At 46.0% G+C, this 23531-nt stretch overlaps 1 protein-coding gene across 8 annotated transcripts in view; it reads right to left on the bottom strand.

Annotated features, from left to right (window-relative positions):
• The window catches only part of RAB11FIP3 (RAB11 family interacting protein 3), a 90344-nt gene extending 83365 nt beyond the window's left edge, over positions 1–6979 (bottom strand). For 6 of the 8 annotated variants that reach the window (XM_081169853.1, XM_081169855.1, XM_081169856.1 and 3 more), the window contains exon 1: positions 5172–6673. In XM_081169853.1, the coding sequence (XP_081025979.1) occupies positions 5172–6200 (1029 nt within the window). In that variant the 5' untranslated portion in view covers positions 6201–6673. Of the gene's footprint in view, positions 1–5171; positions 6683–6844 lie in introns of those variants that run through there. The other 2 variants (XM_081169859.1, XM_081169852.1) reach the window with 2 other exon arrangements.
• Positions 6980–23531: the final 16552 nt, after the last annotated feature.

The raw sequence follows: 23531 nt of genomic DNA, 5'->3' as shown, positions 1-23531 counted from the left end.
CTTGCCTTCGAGACACTGCTGGATTACTCTCATTTTTATTATGCCACATTACTCCACTCAGACATTCTCTCTTAGAACTCCCATTTAAAACATCGTCTAAGCAAATGGATAGGTAAGGTGTCTAATTTGGAATTTTTTGATTTTTTTTTTTTAAAGAGACCAATTACAGCACCTTCACCGAGAATAAAGTAGGCTACCTGCAACTGCACATCTCAGAGTTACACCCAGGTGCACACCCTACAGAATAATGATTTGTAGCACAGTTTTAGGCTAGCATTATGCAAACACGTGCCAGAACTCTTCCTGCTCTTTGGAATCACTGTTTACCCTTCACTATTCACCCCCCCACCCACTTTTTGATTGCATCACATAGACAATCACAGCAGGTTTCACCTGCAGCAAAGTGATGTTCTGAAACCTAAAGTCATGCCAGTATCAATGTAAACAGATAGCAAATTTCCCAAACCTAGCAACATTTGTTTTAATGGGAATCTAGGGGGGAGATGGGGAGCGGGGGACCAGGTATGCAATTCATGTTTCCCAGGTGTCTCCAGGTGTGCACAATTTGGCATTGCAAAGCTGATGCTCTGCTTAACATTTTTGCTCCCATCTGCGGTAGAGGCTGGTCCACTAGGGAGATTGGGGCATTGCCCCCCCACCAATTTCAGGCAGCCCCACCTGCCCCCCTTCTTACATACAGCCAGTCAGGGGGTTGCTCCTGCCTGTCATTGGCTCTAGCGCCACCTGCTGTTGGTCTCCCTGCCTCCTGCCCTACCAGCCCCAGGGGGCACCAGTCGCTACTGCCCACCTGTAATTTACGCAGGCACAGTTTGTCCCTGAAGAACAAAGAAAGAAGTCAGGCATACTGTCAGAAATGTTATCACGGCATGAACTTTTACTCCCACCTTTCCTACAAGGAGGTCAAGGTGGCATAGGCAGTTCTGACCTCACCCTACAAAAATGTATTTTAGCTTCAAAATAACCCTGTGAGGTAGGACAGGCAAAGAGGCTAGCCTGAGGACACTCAAGCGAGATTCTTCAGTAAGGAGGCATCTGAAACTTGACCCTCAAACCACTGCACAACACTGCCCCGCTATGGCTATGAGGTAGAATCCTTGGTTGGTGGAGCAGCAGAAACTGAACTAGAAGCAGCCACAAATTCATGTAGACGCAAGAAGCTTATTTCTTTTTCTTTTCCCCATTTCCCCACCCCCTCATTTTTTTTAAAAAGCACATAGGTTTGAGAAATTGCTTGCACACTTATTCCTTACATTTCCGCAAGGGTGAGAGACCTCCAGAAGACAGCTGAAAATTCAAAGGAAAGGATTTGGTACACACAAGCCAGTCCTATTTCTGACGCAGGCATTTTAAAATGAAAGGTACAGAGAGGCCCTAGACCAGGAGTGGGGGAAAACTCCAGATATTGCTGGACTACAACTCCCATCATCAGCTCCAGCCAGCACGGCCAAAGATCAGCAGCGATGGGAGTTGTAGTCCAACCACATCTGGACTACATCCCCCAATGTGGCTTTTCCAGCAGCTGGGCTCCCTTCCAGTTTATTAGAGAAGGCCAAGATGGTATCTTCCATGTTTTGGACTTCAATAGGCTCTTGCAAGCACTGACAAGGGTCAGGGATGATGGCAGTTTTAGTCCATCAGTTGGAGGGTACCATGTAGGCTAGCCCTGTGTTAAGAGTATGGGAGGAAAACTAGGGAGAGGGGTTTGCAAGGGACAGCTGGGTAGGTGAGGAAAACAGGAAACACGCCTTCCAACCTGCAAAGTCTCCTTACAAGTGCCCCCCCTCTTAATGGCGGGATTTGTTCTACCTCCACAGTTAGAGGCATTTTGCCTCTGGGTACCAGTTGCCAGGAATCTCAAGTGGGCAGAGTGCTCTTGCACTCATGTCCAGCTTGCAGGCTTCATGAAGGCATCTTGTTGGCCGCTATGAGAACAAGATGCTGGACTAGATGGCCCATTGGCTTGATCCAGAAGGCTTGTCTTATGTTCATACTGTTGAGGTAAAAACAGGGTGAGACGCCCAATGTTGCTTTTATCGCATCAGGCTTGGGTTAGAAACCAGGTGCACTGCAGGTGTGCACAGGCCTGGTTCTCACGACATACTAAGCCAACCTTTGGCGACAGCTCAGCATGGTGCAACAGGCAGAATGGACTGGGGACAAGCCCAAAGGCTGCAAGCCATGATTTAGGGTGTCATGCAAGCCAGGCCACAGGAGGAGAGATTGCAGAGCAAATACCGTATTTTTCGCACCATAAGATGCACTTTTTTCTTCCTAAAAAGTAAGGGGAAATGTCTGTGGCCACAGCATGAACCACAAAAATCATACTTCCACTGTTTCGTTCAGAATTTTTTCCCCCTTGTTTTCCTCCTCCTCTAAAAACTAGGTGCATCTTATGGTCAGGTGCATCTTATGGGTATATATACCAGGTGCTCATGTGAAAGAGCCGGGCCACACGCTTCAATGGCATGTAGCAGGGCACAGTAATCAAGCACGTTCAGTAGCCAACAGGACTTGGAAAGAAACTCAAGGCACTTCCAGACAGTCACTATTTTCCAAGCAGCAACAAGGCACTTCCAGACCATCACTGTTTTCGGGTGGCTCTCAATAGCATACTAACAAATTCAAGTAGCCAATTTATAGTTGATCTTTGTGGAAGTAGGTAGAGGTAAAAGGTACCCCTGCCCGTACGAGCCAGTCGTGTCCGACTCTAGGGTTGCGTGCTCATCTCGCTCTAGAGGCCGTGAGCCGGCGCCGTCCGAAGACACTTCCGGGTCACGGCACCAGCACAGCACAGCACACAGAAACGCCGTTTACCTTCCTGCTATAAAGCGGTCCCTATTTATCTACTTGCACTTAAGAGTGCTTTCGAACTGCTAGGTGGGCAGGAGCTGGGACCGAACAACGGGAGCTCACCCCGCCGCAGGGATTCGAACCGCTGACCATACGATCGGCAAGTCCTAGGCACTGAGGTTTTACCCACAGTGCCACCCGCGTCCCTTGTGGAAGTAGGTCTTGCGCAACAAACCTGCTTCCACAAAGGACTGGACCTTTTTTGCAATAAGCAAAGCAACAACAATAACAAAAATGCACTGAGAAGTGTCAGATAACACTCGCTTTCATGAAACGCTATCTAACCTCCCGGAAAACAGATCAGAATGAATGCTCACGGAATAGCCAAGGTTGGCTAATCTCCCTGCAAACCAGTAAGGAGGAAGGTTCAAAAACCTGGTCTTCTGCAGGTGTCCTCAGAAGCATTCAAATATGGGCAGTTGGGAGCAACAAAAAGACATTTGGTACAACACCATCCTATCTCTTACGAACAATCATCCCAAAACCGCAATGGAAGTGCAAATCAATGTCACTGCAAGATCGTAAGAAGGTAATCCCTCCCCTTAACACATACAGGATGGGGGAAGAGTGGAGAAGTCTTTAACACAGCAACAAAACATGGCCAGGCATTACCAGCAAAGTTGCTTATTGCAGCCAGCGAGTCGTCCAGATTTATCATCACTACCAGGCAGCACCAGGTTCAAACATCCACAAAAGCCACGGAGAATTCATATTTGCCACAACTGCACTTTGAAAGGGCAAAATTAAAGTCCCAGTTTGAAAAGAAGTGTGTGCGCTTTCAAGCAGTCTTCAATAAGTCCCTTAAGAATAGGTGGCACTAGACAACCAACATTTCACCCCAGGTTAAACCTAGTAGGTAAAAACAGCAGACCCTCCCAGCCAATTAAAGAAAGTTAAGTTGGCACACCTGTGGCAGATCTGAATTTGCCCCTCACATCATCTCTAGTCTTTTTACTCTTTCATCAGATCTCTACAGCCAATCGGAAGACTGACAGCACAAACCAAACCACAGCTACTCAGAAGTAACTCCTACTTAATTCAATGGGGTTTACTCCCACATAAACAGGGTTAGGACTGCAGCCTTATGTAAAGAAGGCTACAAAGGCAATTTTTTCCCAACCCCTTCCTTTTATGGTTCTCTCTATTGTTCAAGATGAGAGCGTCTATGGAAGCAGATACACACCAAGCACAAAAGTAGATATCAAATTTGATCAGATTCCATAATACCACTTAAAAGTAGGTGGGATCACAGTTACACACATAGGTGATGGTCACAGCAGATGAAGAAATTAAAAGCTTCCAGAGCCTTTGGCCCCATTTCTATATATATAAAAAATAAAAATCAAGCCACAGTTGGGGTTTTTTTCACGGCCTGTGTCATTTTTTCCTACAGGTCAAAACAGCCATGTGTGAATGCTTTCCTCATCCAAACACACAGTGGAAAATGCCTTGTGTATATGGTAGAGCAGACATAGGCAAACTCGGCCCTCCAGATGTTTTGGGACTACAACTCCCATGATCCCTAGCTAACAGGACCAGTGGTCAGGGATGATGGGAGTTGTAGTCCCAAAAACATCTAGCGGGCCGAGTTTGACTATGCCTGCGGTAAAGAGTTGGCTAGGCCTCACCTTCTCAGTGGCCTAAAACAGACAAGCTCAGAAGAAAGCCTTGTTACTGGTATAAACTGGGCCTAAGACTGCACTCTTCTTACCCGTACTAAGTCAGCGCTGGTCCTGCTATTAGACATCATGAGACAGCCTCCCCAGGCAACCAATTTAGGACATCATGAAAGACTAAGTCATTAGTTATTTGTTTTCGTTATCATAAGTCAATTATCATTGTATATTTACTCCCAGGGAGAGGCACTTGTGAGACTTTCTGTCTCAGGTGTCAATGTAACTTGGCTACACTTGAGTACTAAGTTCCACTTGACATAAGGTGGTGGTGCAGTAGAATATCTTACCAGACTTGACTTGAATGTAAGCCTCACTGGCCTCTCAGGGGCTTACTTCTGAGTAAACATGAATAGGCCTGGGCTGTGAAATGAGAGTGTCATTAAGAGCATAAGCCTTGGCTGGAACTGCTCAATACAACTGCTCTTCCTCAATTCAACACTGGAAGCATCCACAAAAACCTCCCTCATAGAACCAAAGTTATGTGTTGGCTTGGCTACAGAATAGAATAAGATTTATATCAGATGCACATATTTAAAAGCACAGGGTAGTTCACTATACACAAGAGAAGCCATCAACCCTCAACAAACTTAACCTTAAAAATAAATAAAAAGAAAACCCTATTACCTGCTCTGCTCCATAAACCGTAGCAAACTGGACAAACTCCTCTATCCGGACAAATCCATCACCATCCCGGTCCAGGGCATCGAAGACAGCTCGGAGCCGGGGAGCATCATCTGGGGAACTTGGAGATTCATCCTCTAAGTGTTCAGTGTGCCCAAATTCAAGGTGTGGGCTGAGATTATTGGGAGAATGGAAAGCAGGAAAGAGGTCCACTCCCGTGCCAATTTGGGGAGCAAGAGCCAAATCCAAAGGCCGCAGCAAAGGGCTCTGCGGACACTTTTGAGAGTCACAGCTATCCATATCTTTAGTCCAAGGGGGGCTTGGAAGACCTCTGTCTAAGGGGCCTTCTTCCTCCTCCTCCTCCTCTTCCTCTTGAGAAGGGTCACCAGCCAAGATCAAGGGTTCCCCACCTTCCACAGGCTCCTGGGGTTGTGGAAAGGGTTCTCCTTCACTCCACTCCTCTACAACCGGTTGTAAATCCTGAGGAACTGGAGACTCTGCTTGGATGAAGGAGCAAGAGACCAACTGCTCCTCTTCCCTCAACGCTGTGCTTTCCTCCAAGGCCAACCCATCCCGGACAGGGGCAAGCCTCAAATCCAAACCCTCCCCAGGGCTATCCGGATTACTGTTATCGCCCACACCTGAACCGGTTTCCCCGTCGCTGATTGGCCCCTGGGCCTCCCGGTCCACCTCCTCCGGCTCCTTCTCCACGCGGTACAAAAATTCAAGGGGGCCGTCGGGGAACAAGGCTTGGCGGCGCTCCATCTCACCCAGCTTCATCCCGTTCAGGACCCGCTCCAGGGCCAAAGGCTTTTTTATGTCCCCTGTTCCGGGCAAGATCAAGGCGGTGTTTCCCGCGGTTGTTTCCCGGGAAAGCAGCACGAGTTCGGGGCTGGGCAAAGCCGGTCCTCTCGTTTGCTCCAGGAGGAGGTATTTCCCATTCTGGAGGGGCCCCAGCGTCAGAAGCGGCTCTCGATCCGGTTTGGTCCCTGGATCGGAAAGAGTCATTAGCAAATCCGGATCCATTTTCATCAGAGAGAAACTGAAGGGGGGGAGGGGAGAGGAGAGCGGGTTGCTTTTTCTTGTTTCCTTTTAAATAGAAAAAAGGGACTGCGAGGAGGAGGAGGGGCGGGGAGAGAAATGCAATATAAAGGCCGCTCCGCTTCTCCTTAGCAACCGCCGCCCCGCTACTGAAAAAAAACCCGATCTCCGGTTATGGTGCCGTTTTGGACGCCTCGGAGGAATCGCCGCCGCCGCCGCCTCTCCTGCAAACCCGAGCCGCGCTCCTATGCCATCGCCTCGCGTCCATCACCTCCACACCCTTCGCATCTCCCCTTCCAGAAGGAAAAAGCAGCCCGCAAGCACACGCACACACCACCTCTGCTCCGGAGGAAAAGAGAAGAGTTGATCTATTAGATCACGTGAAAAAAAAATCGATTTCAAGGAAGAGTAAGATGAGGTGGTTGAAATCCAGGCAAGGGCAGCGCGCGCACTCGCAGACCCCCCCCCCCCAAAAAAAAAGATTCAATGGAAGGAGCAAAGCGAGGGGGAGGGAAATCAGCAGCGCCCCCACAAGAAGGAGGGGAGGGAAAAAAACATAAGCCAGGCAGCGTTTTGCAAAAGGAGGCCCCGGTTCAAGCCGGCATCCAGAAGGACGCAGAGAAAGCGCGACTCACTCCGGGGGTACAGGAGGAGAAATCAGGTGTCCCCCTCTTTTTTTTCCTCCCTCCTCTCTCTGTCGCCTCCTCCTCACTCGCCTACCCGATGGGTCTGTATCCTGGCAGCGCTGCTCTCCCCTTGCGGCAAGAGGTGCATGGCAGGCGGCGACCGTCTCGCTCCTCCTCTCTGCAAGCAAAGCCGGCTGGTGGCGAAGGAGGGAGGGCGGGCGGCTTGGCTTTTCGTCTGCCCCGGCGCCTCTGAATCAGGCTCCTCCCGGCCGGGGGGACGGGAGGAGGAGGAGGAGGCCGGCTTTGTGTGCGTCTCTCTCCGGATCAGGCTCCACCCGTTGCTTGCCTGGCCGGAGGAGGAGATGGCAAGGAGACAAGGTGTTTTTTTAAGAAATAAAAACGGGCCCAATGTGGGGGTTACTCAAGAGAGTGGGGAGCACTTGCCTTCAAGCTGTGCCTGCGGGAGATCCCACTGAATAAATCTATTGTGTTTATTGACTGCATTTACAATATCCTCCCAAACAGCCTGCGGCGTTCGCATTCGCCACTTAAAACAGCTTTTAACCTTCTGCTTGACTTGTTTGTTTGTTAACTCTGTTCCCGTAATTCTGTTCTGTAATTCTAGCACAAGTGTAGAAAACCTCTAAAGCGAAACGGGCCAAAGATGGCACGGTATACAGGAGCCCACCTTCCTAACTTTCTGCCAACTGCTTAAGTCCCCCCTTTTTCCAGGCAGAAGGTTGTCAGGACTCCTAGGGGAATCTTAGCCACGTCTGCTCATAAGTAAGCCTCACTGAAGTCCGTTAGAGTTACTCCCAGCAGTTAAGTGTAAAAAGGAGGGCTGCTCTGCTAGCCCCAGGGGATGGTGCACCTCACTACCAACAGGTGGGCCAGAGCGTGTTGGCATGTGATTATGAGGGGGCATAAAGTTGGCACCAGCACTTGGCAGTCTGGGGCAACTGCCTTGGCCCCAGTCATGAGCATAGCCAAGGGGGGCAGGGAGGGGCAGCTGCCCCCCTAATCAATATAAATCCATATCAAACTTAAGTTCTGCCCCCCACTAACAAAAATCCTGGCTATGCCCATGGTCCCAGCGCCCTATCTATCTAAAATGGCCCCATCTGGGGGTTACTCAGATGTGTGGACAGCACTGTCCTCCAGCTGTGGGGGCTTGGGGTGTTAACCCACCTCATTTCTAAAATCAAACCCCAAAACAAATCGACTCCTGGACTTTGAGCTGCACCAAGCCAGTTGATCTAGCTGCCATTTTAATTTCCCACACTGCTCTCACCATAGAGGTGTTCAAGGGCACTGTGGGAAATTTAAAATGGTGGCAACTAGCCTTGCTTGAAGCACACATGCTGATTGCTACTCCCACCATTGCAGTTAGGTTAGCTCATGGCAGAAGACTAAAAAAGAAAGGGGCTCGCTAGACAAGTTCTTTCCCAGAGACTGCCCCCCCCCAAAAAAGTCAGCCAGATAAGTCCTTTGTCTTCACCATCCAAGTGTTGCCTCATTCAGACTGACACCTGTCACCTTGGCCAGCTGCAGAAGTCAGAGGTGACACCAATATGGACTACAGAAATGAATGAATAAATGTTTATTATGGCCAAACAGCCAGCATACATGGATTACAGAAATAGCATAACCAGAATGTTTGGGGCACTGGTTTCCAGACTCTTCTCCCCACCACTGGGGGAAATGGCTGAGGGTCTTGGTGGATCATTTAACGATTTTTCTACCTGTTGTAGCCATTGTAGCGCACTGTGTCAGATGCTGTATGGTTTTTCATTGTAAGGTTGCATTTTATTGTATTACAATTTGAGTTCCATAAAATACAATAGAAATCAGTGGCGTAACGTGGGGGGTGCAGGGGGGGCCGGCCGCACTGGGCGCAACATCTGGGGGTTAGGGTTAGGGGGCACAAATCCACGGGTTAGGGGGCGCAAATCCACGGGTTGGGGGCACAAAATACTTGCCTTGCCCCAGGGTGCTGACAACCCACACTACGCCACTGATAGAAATCACAATAGAAAATAAAATACAACAACAACATATATATTAAACATTAAAAGCTTCCCTAAACAGGGCTGCCTTCAGATGTCTTCTAAAAGTCTGGTAGTTGTTTTTCTCTTTGACATCTTTGACAGAAATAAAAAGTAGTAATAAAATCCAGTTACAAATATATTTGATGTGCTGTGCCTGCCATTAACAACCACTGCTCCTGCTGTTCTTCAGACACACCACAGACACCATATCAGGTGGAAGCTGAATTCAACACATACAGACCAGAAAATATTTTTGTGGAGCATCAATTTGTATTAGATTTATTGCACTTGTATCCCACCCTTTCCTCCAAGGAGCTCTAGGTCTAGGTGGTGTACATGGTTTCCCCCCTTCTCATTTTATCCTCATAACAACCCTAAGCTTCCTAGCTGAGTGAGCACTTGAACCCTGTTCTCCCACATCCTAGTCCAAAACTCTAACCCCTAAGCCACACTGGCTCTAATCACTTTTCTCTGATGTATCATAGCCAGATAGTTATACAAACTTGAATAGCCCCAGAGAACCCCCAAATGAAAACCCAAACCCCCTGCAATATATTTTATTTGTGACCTGCACCTTCTGTACTTATTTTTAATTGCTTTAGTATATAATTTTATTTTCATTCATACATTCAGCCTTGGGGGAAGATAAGCATTTTAGATCTGAATCTGTGTATATGAATCTGCAGTTGTTGTTTTTACTTAATAGATGGTTGTTTGAATCTGTTTTGTTGTATCTGCCAGTTTTAATTAGTGTGTTTTGTTACTCAGAAGAAATGCTTTGTGTTTCCCATTATCTGCAACCTTTTATTTGCTTTGATTATGCAATATTATTTAATGTAGTTATCTTTTATTGCACAAAGTATGCCCCCAATGGCCCATGTGTGGGGTCTCCTCCAGGTTTGAGGAGTCTCTGCGCAAAGCATTGTGTCATGAGCCATCCCCCCATGTCCATTGGTAGGTCCTGGTGGGTTTACCTAATGGTGGAAGCAACAGCACTCAAGGCAGCAGCAGACAGCTGACTCTAGCCATCCTTTTAATTTCACACAATGCCTGTGACATAGTGTTGCTCTAGGGCATTATGGGAAATTTAACTTAGTTAGGCAGCTTTCAGACAACCTGTTCACTGAATGTTCATTTGGACTTGTTTGTGGGGAAGTTAGATGACATTGCTTCTTCAAGCAAGTGTTTATCCCACGTTTTCCAGTGCCGTTCCTCACCACTTAACTTTATCACAAAAAGTCCAACCTTTGGGAAACCTTTGTTGCAGAAAACCTCTCAGTCAACTAAATGTGCAAGCTGAATTTGCTGGCACGTGATTGAATCCCACTCGAAAATAGTGACTCTTCGGAGCACCTGGCGATAATTTTTTTAAAGGGTGGTTCAAAAGCAGGTGTCAGCAGTGGACTTCAGCAACCAGCTGGGGATCTGGCGACTTCCCAAGGATGCCAAGCACTGGTGCTTCTCTAGTCTTCTCTGCATTGCCACTCTTTAATATGCAACACGGTTCAGGAGGTGACCTCTAATACCGCAGCCAGGCTGGCTTAACATATGTTGAAAAAAGTGGTGTCAATACACATTGCTCTTCCCCTGTCCAGAGCTGGGATAGGGAACCTTCGACTCACAGGCCAGATTTGGCCCACCAGTCCTCCCCACTTGGCCTGCAAGACCTTTTTTCCAAAAAAAACCCCCACCCATTTGCCCCACATCTGATGTCATAAGTGTTGTCAGGCATTGAGCAGGTAAAATTGTGCAGCTGATTCCTACAGATAGCAAGCTTGATCCTCCTTGGTCACTCTCCCCACCCCCATGGGCCAACTTTTGACAGCAGGCACTTGTCAATCACCTGATGCAATTATTTTCAAAGTTGTCCCACAGGGTAGGGTGATATAAAGACATGGCCCACTGGGTTCCCCACCGCTAATGTAGAGTCTAAAATGACTCCTAACTGCACCACAGTCTGAAGCACACTCCTTAAATGAGAGTCCTTTCCATTTCTCCAAAGAGCTCAGAACGATTTATATGGGGAATGTTCCCATTTTATCTTTACAACAGCCCAGGAGGTAGGTTAGATCAGGGATGGCCAATTTGGTGCCCTTGAGATGTATTGAGCTCCATCTCCTGTTATCCCTGACCATTGGCTATGCTGGCTTGGACTAATGGGAATTGTAGTGCAAGGGGTACCATTGAGAGTTACCAATGAGTTGGACTGAGGCTGGTGGCTGGCCCACATGCTTTACAAAAATAGCAGCCTTTTCCTGAAATATATCAGATGGTTAGTGTAACTAAGGCTGCTTCCAGCCAGGTGTTTATCATTGAACGGGGCCTGTTCATACCCATGCAGGCTGAAAATCTGATTTAAAAACAATGTCAACAGCCCATTTGCAATATTAAGCCCCAACTGCCACTACCACCTAGGTAACTCTTTGTGGTTAGCCAGTGTTGAGGGGCAGCACTCTGTGCATGCTTAGCTATGCTCTTCTGTCTTTATTTCACAACCTGGGGAAACTGGTTCCATCAGGTCCTGAAGTAGACCTGAGAATATTTTGTACCGTTTGTTTAGGCTGAGATTTTAAATTGTAGATGTTGGCGGACCTCTGCTGTCAACGGCAAGCTCAGATTAGGCACAGGGTTTCGCTATATTCACATGCCATTCCATTCATTAGGCAGGCGGGCATAAATGAAAAACTCTCCTAAAGCGAGGTGGGTTGCCTAAAACAAGTGCCCGCGCCGCTTTTTATCTGGAAATGCTATCTATGAACCACAACATTTATTGCCTTTCTGGCTCCGGCCGCCGCCGCTGCAGCAGTTTCAGCGATGATGTCACACCCGCAAGCGGGGAGGCGGCTTAAGTCACTTTCCCAGCCCCCGCCAATGCCGCTTGTCGCGCACGCGCACGGAGAGGGTTGATTTAAAGGGCCAACAGCTCGTTTTAAACCCATGAAGTTTGCATCCCGGTGTCCCCATCGTGGAAAACTGGTTTTGCACGCAGCTCAGGGTAAAAGTTCACTCCTGCAATCCTAGACACCCTGTGCTCAGCCTTTTCGACCCGAGTTTGAAGACGACCTTTTTTCTGTGGAAATTGCAGGTGCTGAATCAGCCTTGTCAATGGTTGCAAGATGAATCCGCGTCATCACCACCCTAAGATTCCTTCAGATGCTTTATGGCAGGCGTGAAGGACCTCAGGCCTTGGGGCAAAGGCGTCTGCATGGGAGATTTGCCCAGTGAACTGTGCTGCCTCGTTCATTAATAGCGGAGGCATCGCTCCATTGGATGTTATGCTCCGCAGCCTGTAAATGTCACTGCTTTGTTTATTTTCCCACCGCCACAACTATTCATTGCACAGCTCAACACGTCCCGTCCCCCCCTCGACTTCACCAACTTCAAAGGAAAGAAATCAAAGAACAAACAGCAAAAAAAGCAAGAATCTTATCACTTTGCCCCTTCTCTTTTCAGCCTGCACTGTCTTCCTCCAGTTTGTGCAGCCATACCAGCTCCCTAGTCCTTAATGTTGAGTACAGGGTCTCAACTCTTGTCCGCAACACAGCCTAAGAGCCCTGTGGACTCAGACCAAAACTTCAGAACAACCAGAGCTCAGTGGTTGACCTGACTGGCATGCAGAAGGTTCCAGGTTCAATCCCTGGCATTTCTAGGTAGGACTGAGGGAAGACCCTGTCTAGACGCCTGAAGAATCATTGTCTATACACTTGGCATGTATTCAACTTTTTTCTTTTTTAGTGTGGGGTATCTGACAGATAGTTTGTACTGCTGGAAAAAATCTGCATTAATGAAACCCTGGGCTCTTAAATTACCTATCTGCACCACTATTTCAGAGAAAAATGCTTCTGTGTTTTCCAAAAGAAGACAGGCTTCCCAATTGCTGAGGGCATACTACTGTTTTCTCCCGAGAAGGCTGCCACCCCCCCCCCAATTTTAGGAATTCATTGTTAAAATAAGCTCGCTGTGCCAAATTAAGACGAAAAGAAGAAAGCTGTTCCTATCACTGAATCACACAGCATTTCTGGGCTGTAATACACCACCACAGAAGGTGTCATTATTGCACATTGGGGCTATTTATCATGCCTTTATTTAGCCTGCAGCAGAAACTCACTCAGGTCCAAATATGGGAAGCGAAATCTGTCACTTGAAGTAAATAGAAAGGGATGAATTTAATTATATAACACCAAGGATCGGGAGGAGAGCATATGCAAGCTTGTGTCGGTTGCTGATGAGCTCTTACAGCCAGCGAAAAGAGGTTCAAACTATGCATTGTGGGCAGGCATGGTTTTCTCCAAAGGTTCTTTAAAAACAAAACAAAACAAAAAAACCAACAGTTTCTGATGCTTTGATCTGATTTTGGGTGGAGGAATGCTGGTGGAAACAGTTCCTCTACACTTTTGTTACCATATTCCCTTTAAAATAATTCCCAGACACTTTGCAATCCATGGAGAGGAAATGATCCAGGTCCCTGGATTTGCCCCATGAGGCAAAAAGCAGCTAGGTGTTTTGAATGGAAACAGAGCTGGAAGAGAGAGGGTTGAGCCACCTCTCCCCAGCTCCTGTTGCTGCTTTGTGAAATTTGCCCTCTCAGAGCAGGCCTGGTGTCAGCTCTCCAGCAGAGCACAATGCACTTTTTCAAATCTCCCATAATGGCCCCAAGTGCCCAACATAGGGCAGGCGAGCCTCAGGTCTGGGAGCCAAACACCAGCCTCCAGAGCACACTGGCTGGTGGTTGGATTTCTTCCCAGGCTCCTCTCACCCTCCTGGGCTGCACCTCTTACGAGCTCCAATTCCCACCCCCTCTGAGTGTTTTTGCCTGGTCTGAATACCCCTTTGAACTTTGATAATGTCTGTTGCTGGCCTAGATGGAGGGCAGAGAGGGATGCATGAGAGTGTGTAGAAACAAGGTTGGGAGGGCTGGTGCGCACCTAGCAAATGCTGCTGATTCTTCCCTTGAAGTTTGACACTGGACCTCGTATGGTGTCTGGTGATTGACAGGTGGACAGCCCTGTCAACCTGTCAAAAGTGACCCGTGAAGTGTGGACCAGATCCAGTTCCCCATCTCTGATCCATATCCTGCCTTTCTGCCTGCCAGAAACAAACCTGGGAACAAAATGTTGCACCATGGAGCATTCTGGTTCAGGGTTGCAACTAGTCAGACACACCCTGTTTCAGAATATACAGTTCTGTTCCCATCTCCCCTCCCATTTTTAAGGACTGGGAGTCTGTGACAGGAGGGAGTTAATGGACCCAATATTACTTCTGGAGACTTCCTCAATGACCAGGGCAAAACGATCAAGTGCCTATTTTGTTAGGGAAACTATAGGCATTGTGTTTCCATGAGCACTAATTGTCACAACAATCTTTTATGCTATGTTTTCTACATTAGTTGGAAGCCACCTGTGATTACTAATGCAATGGACAATTTATCCAGTTGGTTAGTAAATAAATCTGGTTGCTGAAACATGTTTCTGAAGTATCTGCATAGCTAGGGAGTACCTGAAAGAGGGTGTGCCTCTCTCTCTCTCTCTCTCTCTCTCTCTCTCTCTCTCTCTCTCTCTCGCCACTCCCATGACTGGGGGTGTTATAACCTAGGTATCAGAGATTGCAAAGAACCATAGACTACACAGCAAGCTCAATTTTGGGAAGCTAACGGCACTGGAGATGCAGGGATGCCCTCTCTGAAAATCCGATGTACAGCAGTGGATTTGACTATCTGTCATTGGGTTTTAGCTGTGCTCCCACCTGTGTTTAAGCAGCACACCTGAAAAGAAACGAAAACACTGAAAAATAATACAAACTCCCGGTGACACCACCCCCCCTTCCAGGGGAAGTGAAACCCAGATAGGCTTCTCACCTCGTGAGCTCCTCACTGAACAGAGAAATGGGATGAGCATAGCAATATAGCTGTTCTTCAGGCATCCATCCTGCTTAAAGTTCAACGAGGGTCCCTCTTTAACCAGCAAAGTGGTATTTGCACAGCAAACAGTGATGAACAAAATCATTGTCATTTATAAGAAGTTTTTCTAAGTCAACATGTGGGTCATTCCTCTCTCCTCCCCTGAAGAAGAACTCAAACTGCAGAGGCACGGAAGCAGACTTGGCTTTACCTTGAAAGCCCACCTTCCCCTTGGGGGCAAGATACAAGGGGGGGGGGAGCAGATGAGTTGTTCTGTTGAGAGGCAGCAGCTGCACTGAGTCAGCTCCAGCAGATGGAACCTCCAGAGAGTAGTCAGGCAAAGTTTGCTTTCAGTTTGCACAAGTGGGACCTGTAGCAAGTTGTTGCAGTATTATTATTATTATTTGAATTTATATACCGCCCTATACCCAGAGGTCTAGCTGAGGCTCCAATACTTTAGACACCTCATGAGAAGAGAAGACTCCCTGGAAAAGACCCTGATGTTGGGAAAGATGGAGGGCACAAGGAGAAGGGGACGACAGAGGACGAGATGGTTGGATAGTGTTCGCGAAGCTACCAGCATGAGTTTGACCAAACTGTGGGAGGCAGTGGAAGACAGGAGTGCCTGGCATGCTCTGGTCCATGGGGTCACGAAGAGTCGGACACGACTAAACAACAACAATAACATACCCAGAGGCCTCAGGGCAGTTCACATGGAATGCGCCTCTTCAAGGTCCCAGCCAGTCTGCCAGCCAGCCAGCCAGCCATGCTCTTTTCCTGAACTCTCCATTCCACCACTGCTTCTCCAACAGACACTCAGTATTCTGTGACTAGGGATTAAGGACAAATTTGGTTCAGTTTTCATTTAAAGGAGAATCTGCTGGCTGAAACAATATGCAAACAGAAACAAAGCCCCCCCCCCGAAAGTTCACACATCTTTGGATTTTGCGATGCAGTATGCAATATATATATATATGCATATGCTAAAATGCATTTTCACTAATATGTGCATATAAAAATGCACGTGCATATAAAAATACACGTGCATATAAAAATGCATGTGCATATAAAAATGCACATATTAGTGAAAATGGCATAAAATATGCTATAGTAGAGGAAATTGTCTGGCCAAAATGTGTTTATTAGGGAAGATTTCATATGACAATGTGTTTATTAGGAGAAAGTAACACCAAAATGCTGGTGAATTTCCATGAGGATTGCAAATTGCTGCAGAACTGAATTTGTGACTGGAAAAATGATAAAATGAGAGAATAAAATTTGATAGATCTATCTGCCATGCTAAGTCCTCATTAGCTTGTTTTTAAACACTCTCCTGGGAGCATCTTTCCAGCAGAGCTTTCTTGCCCTGCTACCTGATCTTTCTCATTGGAGATGCTGAAGTCCAAATCTGTGTGCAAAACATTTGCCCTACTACATGTGCCTTGGCTGTTTAAATTACTACTTTTAATGAAAACCATTGACAAGCAAAGGTTTCCAGGATTGTGCAGAAACCACCTGAACTCATATTGCATGTTCTGAGGATTGATTGTGGCCGTGTGGGCTCCTGCACCTGCATTGCCAGAGACTTCAGGTGCCACCCAAAGACATGCTTTGAAAATCTGCCACCCAAGCCTAGTCAGCTTGAAAGCACTGATGAGGATGATGCTATCATATCACCTGCTGGTTGCTATAGCTACAAGGGCCTCTGTACAGTTGTAGGAAGTGCTGCAGGGTGCCAGCTTGAGAAATCCCATTGGCCACAGAGGGGAGGATGGATTAATTGCCTAGCAACGGTTCACTTGACAACCTTCCATGCGAAGGAAGGAAGAATGACAGGCAGAAACCTGCCCACTCACTACGCAGTCCTAAGCAGCAACTGCACTGCTTGCCTACAACAAGCATGGCTTAAGTCGGGGGTGGGAGGTGGGGAGGGAGGAAGCATTTTTCAGTCTGAGGGCCACATTCCCTGCTGGGGGCTGCAGGCCAGTGGTGGGCAGGCCTAGAGGCAAAAGTGGGTGGAGCAACAAATGCAAATTTTACCTTTGTACAGTAGGCTGTTTTCTGTACCCACTTGCCCACTCGTCCATCGGGGTAAGCCAGAGGGATTATCTCAGTTCAAGGGCACATTCTGGCCAGGTAAAAACTCTCAAAGAGGGTGCAAAGCAGAGCAGGTGAGGGGCGGGGGGCTGCAGAAGGAGTGTTCCAAGGTCCAGCTGTAAGCTGGAGTCAGGCATAAAGGTAAAGGGACCCCTGACCAGTTAGCCTGGTTAACAATAGGAAGGCAGATCGGGCTTCTGAGCTGGGTTAGCAAACCGGACAACCTGAGCTGTTGGTGATTTGGCACCTTACTTGTGGGTTGTGGCTCCTTCCAGGGAACACCTCCGGGAACTGTAACATTTTGCATTATTAGCACTGTCGAGCTTAGTTTTGGGGAAGGGCCATAGCTTAGTGCTTAGACCATCTGTTCTGCATGCAAAATAGTGAGAATCCACCTTGATGTCTTGGGAAATGTTGAATGGGGCTAATGCAGAGAAACTGATAAAGCGGGCTGATGTGTCGATGATAAATCCACTTCAAACATGCTTTGTGTCAGCAGAATGTTGCTGTATAAAGGTAAAGGGACCCCTGACCATTAGGTCCAGTCGTGGCCGACTCTTGGGTTGCGGCGCTCATCTCGCTTTATTGGCTGAGGGAGCCGGCATACAGCTTCCAGGTCATGTGGCCAGCATGACTAAGCCGCTTCTGGTGAACCAGAGCAGCGCATGGATGGGGAACCTTTGGCCAAGAGATATTGCTGGACTCCAGCTCCCATCAGCCCTAGCTAGCGTGGTTAGCAATGATAGGAGCTGGAGTCCAGCAACATCTGGAAGGTCAAAGGTTAGGCACCCCTGATTTATATAAAATGCACCGCAAGTAAAGGTAAAGGTAAAGGGACCCCTGACCATTAGGTCCCATCGTGACTGACTCTGGGGTTGCGGTGCTCATCTTGCTTTATTGGCCGTGGGAGCTGGCGTACAGCTTTCGGGTCATGGGGCCAGCATGACTAAGCCGCTTCTGGCGAACCAGAGCAGCGCACGGAAACGCCATTTACCTTCCCGCCAGAGCGGTACTTATTTATCTACTTGCACTTTGATGTGCTTTCGAACTGCTAGGTTGGCAGGAGCAGGGACCGAGCAACGGGAGCTCACCCCGTCGCGGGGATTCAAACCGCCGACCTTCTGATCAGCAAGTCCTAGGCTCTGTGGTTTAACCCACAGCTCCACCCACGTCCCCAGAGTCAGGCATAGGTTAGCATAAAAAGCACCCAGCATCAGTGAAGTTAACTCTTTATTCAAAGAAAACAAAACAGCTCAGGCCTCGTGATCCCAGTAACTTTTTCCAGCATGTCTTGTCCTAATGAGGCAGTTGTGCGGACTGAGGTCTCCACTTTCTCACTGCTCCCTAAGGCTCTACCCCTGGTTCCTTCCCCAGTAGTCTAAGCTATGTCACCTTGTCTTTCGTTGCTCTGCCCTCTTCATTTCTTTGCATATTCTGGGACACCAGGGGGACAAGAGCTGGTTGAAGCAGGAGGGGGAGACTCCCTGGGTTCTTCAGCAGCTTATCTTATCTCTGTCTCCTGGCCCCACTCCTCTCCTGCCTCTGAGTCTGGACTGCCCTCTGCCCCAGCCTCTTCCTGCTCACTAAACCCTGACGCCTCGTCGTCCCCCCACCACCAACCCCCTGGCTCTGAGCCTTATTCCCTTGGGGGTTCCCCAGCTGGTTCCTTCCACCATCCCTCTGCACCCAGCCAATCCATGACACCAGAGACAGAGACCTGGAGGGACACATTTGGCATAACTGATGGGCTCATATCTCCCCATCCTTTCAGGGGAGGAGAATAAAACACCTCCATCGTCATCAAGTTTCCATCCATCAGCAAGAATAAAAAGGGAATTTTCCTAGAAAGGTGAGCCCCAAGTCAGGCCAGAATCATTCTATATTAGGGTTAAATGAAGACGCAAATGCCTGGATGAACAGGCACGATTAAAGGCCAATGACATTGGCGCCAGGCAAGTCCTGTTTGTTGACGTCATTTAGTCCTAAGAATAAATGTGAATATTAAAAACCAAAAGTAAATAGAAGACAACACAGAGAACAAGGAAGAAAGCAGGTCTCTTTACCGAGAGCAAGAAGATTAAACATTCACTGATGGATGTGTGAAAGCCACAAGAAAAGAGGAGGCAGGAATTCAACAAAGATATATTTTTTTTTTTTTTTAATAAAGTTTTATTGCTTTTTTCCAGGGTAAAAGAAAGGTATATCATCCATAGCACATCAAAAGCAGTTTTACAGAAAAGAAAAGAAGTTATAAAAGAAAAAGAAGAAAAGATTCACATTTTTCACATCCATTTTCATGATCGATCAGACTTCCCCACGTCCCCCATCCCCTGTTTTCTTTACAATAAAAATAAACAGCAAATTAATACCTTATTTCATATGTTTTTGTGTTTTCCTTTAGTTATATAGTCCACAATTTATACATTTCGAAATCTTAACTTAATTTTCAACATTTACCAAATTCAATACTGAAGCATGTTTTTCCAGAACATTTAGCAAATTCTCAACATTCATATAGCTTATAATATTTTTGTAAATAGTCCTTAAATTTCTTCCAGTCCTCTTCCACGGCGTCTTCTCCCAGGTCTCGGATTCTGGCTGTCATTTCAGCTAATTCCATATAGTCCATCAGCTGCAAATGCCATTCTTCCAGCGTGGGTAACTCCTGTGCCTTCCAGTGTTTAGCTATAAGAATTCTTGCTGCTGTGGTTGCATATAGAAAGAAAGTTCTATCTTTTTTTAACACTCTCTGGCCCACAATGCCCAGGAGGAAGGCCTCTGGTTTCTTGTGAAAGGTGTATTTAAACACCTTTTTCAACTCGTTATAGATCATTTCCCAGAAGGCCTTCACCCTCGGGCATGCCCACCAGAGGTGAAAAAAGGTTCCCTCAGCTTCCTTACATTTCCAACATTTATTGTCAGACAAATGATATATCTTTGCAAGTTTGACTGGGGTCATGTACCACCTGTATACCATTTTCATGATGTTTTCCTTTAAGGCAGTACATGCCGTAAATTTCATACCGGTGGTCCATAACCTTTCCCAGTCTTCAGACATAATGTTGTACCCGATGTCTTGTGCCCATTTTATCATAGCTGATTTAACTATCTCATCTTGAGTGTTCCACTTAAGCAGCAAATTATACATTCTTGAAAGCACTTTCGTCTTAGGTTCAAGTAATTCTGTCTCTAATTTTGATTTTTCCACCTGGAAACCAATTTTTTTGTCTTTTTTAAAAGTCTCTAAAATTTGGGCATAATGAAACCAATCTCGCACCTTTCCTTTCAGTTTTTCGAAACTCTGCAACCTCCAAGTGTCACCATCTCTTTCAATTATCTCACAATATTTCAACCAGCCAGTCTCCATATTACGAAATTTTACGGCCTTAGCCTCTACCGGTGATAACCACCTCGGAGTCTTACTTTCGAATAAGTCTTTGTATTTAGTCCAGACAATAAGTAGAGCTTTCCTGACAATATGGTTTTTAAACAGTTTATGAGACTTTGCCTTGTCGTACCAGAGATATGCATGCCAACCAAAAGCATTGCTATGCCCTTCCAGATCTAGGACATCAGTGTTTTCTAACAAAAACCAATCTTTCAACCAGCAGAGGGATGCAGCTTCATAGTACAGTCTTAGGTCCGGCAGGGCAAACCCCCCTCTTTCCTTTGCATCTGTTAATATTTTAAATTTTATTCGGGGCTTTTTGCCCTGCCAGACAAACTTCGCAATGTCCCTCTGCCACTTTCCAAAGCATTCCACTCTGTCCACGATCTGCAGGGTTTGAAACAGAAACAACATTCTTGGCAATACATTCATTTTGACTGCAGCTATTCTGCCCGACAAGGTAAGTCTCAGTCTCGACCATGTTTCTAAATCCTTTTTGATTTCCGACCAACATTTTTCATAATTATCTTTAAACAAATTCAAATTTCTCCCAGTCAGGTTAACCCCCAGGTATTTCACTTTTGGAACAACATTTAATTCTGTTTCCTTCTGAAACCCATCTATTTCTGAAGGTGTCAAGTTTTTAGCCAAAACCTTGGTTTTTTGTTTGTTCAGCTTAAATCCCGCCACCCGACCAAATTCAGAAATTAGTTCTAAGGCTCTTTTTGTACTAGCTTCTGGCTCCTGTAATGTCAAAACCAGGTCATCTGCAAAGGCCTTCAATTTGTATTGTTTTTCCCCGACCTGTATTCCTTCCACCCGCTGGTCCTTCCTAATCATATTCAGCAACACCTCCAGGACAGAAATAAATAACAAGGGTGATAAGGGGCACCCCTGTCGTGTCCCTTTTTCGATTTTAAACTCCTCAGTCACCACGTTGTTTACTATCAATTTAGCTTTTTGCTCTGAATAGATTGCTTCAATACCATTTTGGAACGCCCTTCCCACTCCCATCCCTTCCAAATTTTTCTTCATAAATTTCCAAGATATGTTATCAAAGGCTTTCTCAGCATCTATAAATATCAAAGCTGCCTTCGTGTTCAGATTTGTCTGTAATAACTCCAAAACATCAATGATATTCCTAGTGTTGTCAGACATATGCCTGCCAGGGAGAAAGCCTGCTTGGTCTTTATGAATTACTTCATTCAAGACTTTTTTCAATCTGTTTGCCAAAATGTTAGCAAAAATTTTGTAATCCACATTTAGGAGTGAGATAGGGCGATAATTCCTGAGTTGAGTCTTTTCAGATTCCAATTTAGGAATCAAGGTGATGAATGCCTCTTTCCACGATTCGGGTGCCCCCTTTCCTTCCATAATTTGGTTACATACCTCCATTAATGGCTGAACCAAATATTCCTTCAATGTCTTGTAGTATTTGGAGGTAAGCCCATCTGGACCTGGAGATTTGCCTAGTTGCATGTTCTGAATGGCACTTTCAATCTCCTGTTGTGTTATTTTGTAATTCAGGGCTGTTTGCTTGTCTTGTGTTAATTTTTGGAGGCCATAACTTCCTAGAAAATTATCTATCTCAGTCTCCACTTGGGGTCCTTGAGTAAACAATTTTCTAAAATATCTCTGGAAGCACTTTCTAATATCTTCTGGTTTCTGAATACATTCTCCCTCAACCTCTAGATTGGTAACAAAGTTCAACTTTTGTCTCTTTTTCAGCTGCCATGCCAGCAGCTTCCCACATTTATTTGCCGATTCGAATGATCTTTGTTTCATTTGTTTAATTTTCCATTCAACTTCTTGATTTATCAATTTTGCATATTGTGCTTGATGGAATTTTATTTCTCTTAAAACTTCTTTTGATTTTGGGTTTAGTCTCAACTTTTTCTCGCCATCTCTTATCTTCTCCAAGATCTTATCCTTTTTACCATTCCAGAGTTTTTTCTTAATAGAGTTCTGCTGTATCAGAAATCCTCTCATCACAGCTTTACTTGCGTCCCAGATTGTTTTCTTTTCCACCAAAGTATTCAAATTTATTTCGAAATAATCTTTCAGCGTTTTTTGGGCCTTCTTCACAATCTCCTGATCTCTAAACAAATAGTCATTCATTCTCCATCTGAAGGATCCAGCTGGTGCCAGTCTTAAATCTATTTTCAAGGCGTTGTGGTCAGAGCAAGTTTTAGGGCAGATCTCGACTTTTTTTGTCTTAGGTGCCAGTCCTCTAGATGTCCAAATCTGGTCGATTCTTGTCCACGAAAGATGGGCCTCAGAGAAAAAAGTTCCCTCTTTACCTAGAGGGTTCTTTGTTCTCCAGATGTCAATCAAGTCCATATTGTCTGTAAGTTCAAAAAAAGTCTTTGGGAGTCTGCCATCTTTGGTCAAGTTCTGATTTTGAGACTTATCCATATGTGTGGAGACAACTCCATTCATATCACCCATCAGGATGATGTTAGTATAGTCAATATAGTCCAATATTGTCTCATGTAGCTTCTTATAAAATTCCGATTTCCCATCGTTTGGTGCATAAATTCCTACAATCAAAAATTTCTCTCCTTGTGCTTGAATTTCAATCGCCAAAATTCTTCCTTGTTCATCTTTAAAGATCAATTTTGGTGCTAGAGTCTCCTTTGCATAAATCACTACTCCTCTTTTTTTTACCTTATCTGATGAGATAAATTCTTGGCCTAGTCTCTTGTTAATTAATACTCTCCTATGGAGCCTAGTCACATGCGTTTCTTGAAGGCAAATAATGTCTAATTGTTCTTTTCTCAAAATATGAAAAATCTTTTTCCTTCTTTCAGGAGAATTTGCGCCATTAATGTTCCAACTGAGAAGCTGTAGAGACATCTTGGACTAATTATTTACCTGCTGGGGTGTCTCCTTTTTCGTTTTTTTCTGGAGGTGGAACCGGATTCAATCCAGGCGGAGGAGGTGGCCAGGCACCTGCTATTCCTTTCCGAAGGTCTTCCCCGTGGTCGTTTAGGAACTTTTCTTGCTCCTCTGCTGTTCTGATTCTTACCCTCACCCCTTTCAAGGTAAAAGATAATCCTTGAGGGAATTCCCACCTGTATGGGATTGTGTTGTTTCTCAGTAAGCTTGCTAGGTCTTTATATGTGGCTCTTAAGTCCAGAAGTTGTTTTGGTATATCTCTAAAAATTTCTGCCTTTTTTCCCTGGATCACCAATGGATTTTTAAAATGCAAGCCGAGTATGGTTTCTTTTTCTTGCCTAGATCTGAAAATGATCAGGCAATCTCTTG

Source organism: Podarcis bocagei, assembly GCF_964188305.1.
Source record: "Podarcis bocagei genome assembly, chromosome: 14".
NCBI classification, from domain to species: Eukaryota; Metazoa; Chordata; class Lepidosauria; order Squamata; family Lacertidae; genus Podarcis; species Podarcis bocagei.
Note: the sequence above shows the minus strand (reverse complement) of the source record. Positions and strands in the feature narration are given on the sequence as shown.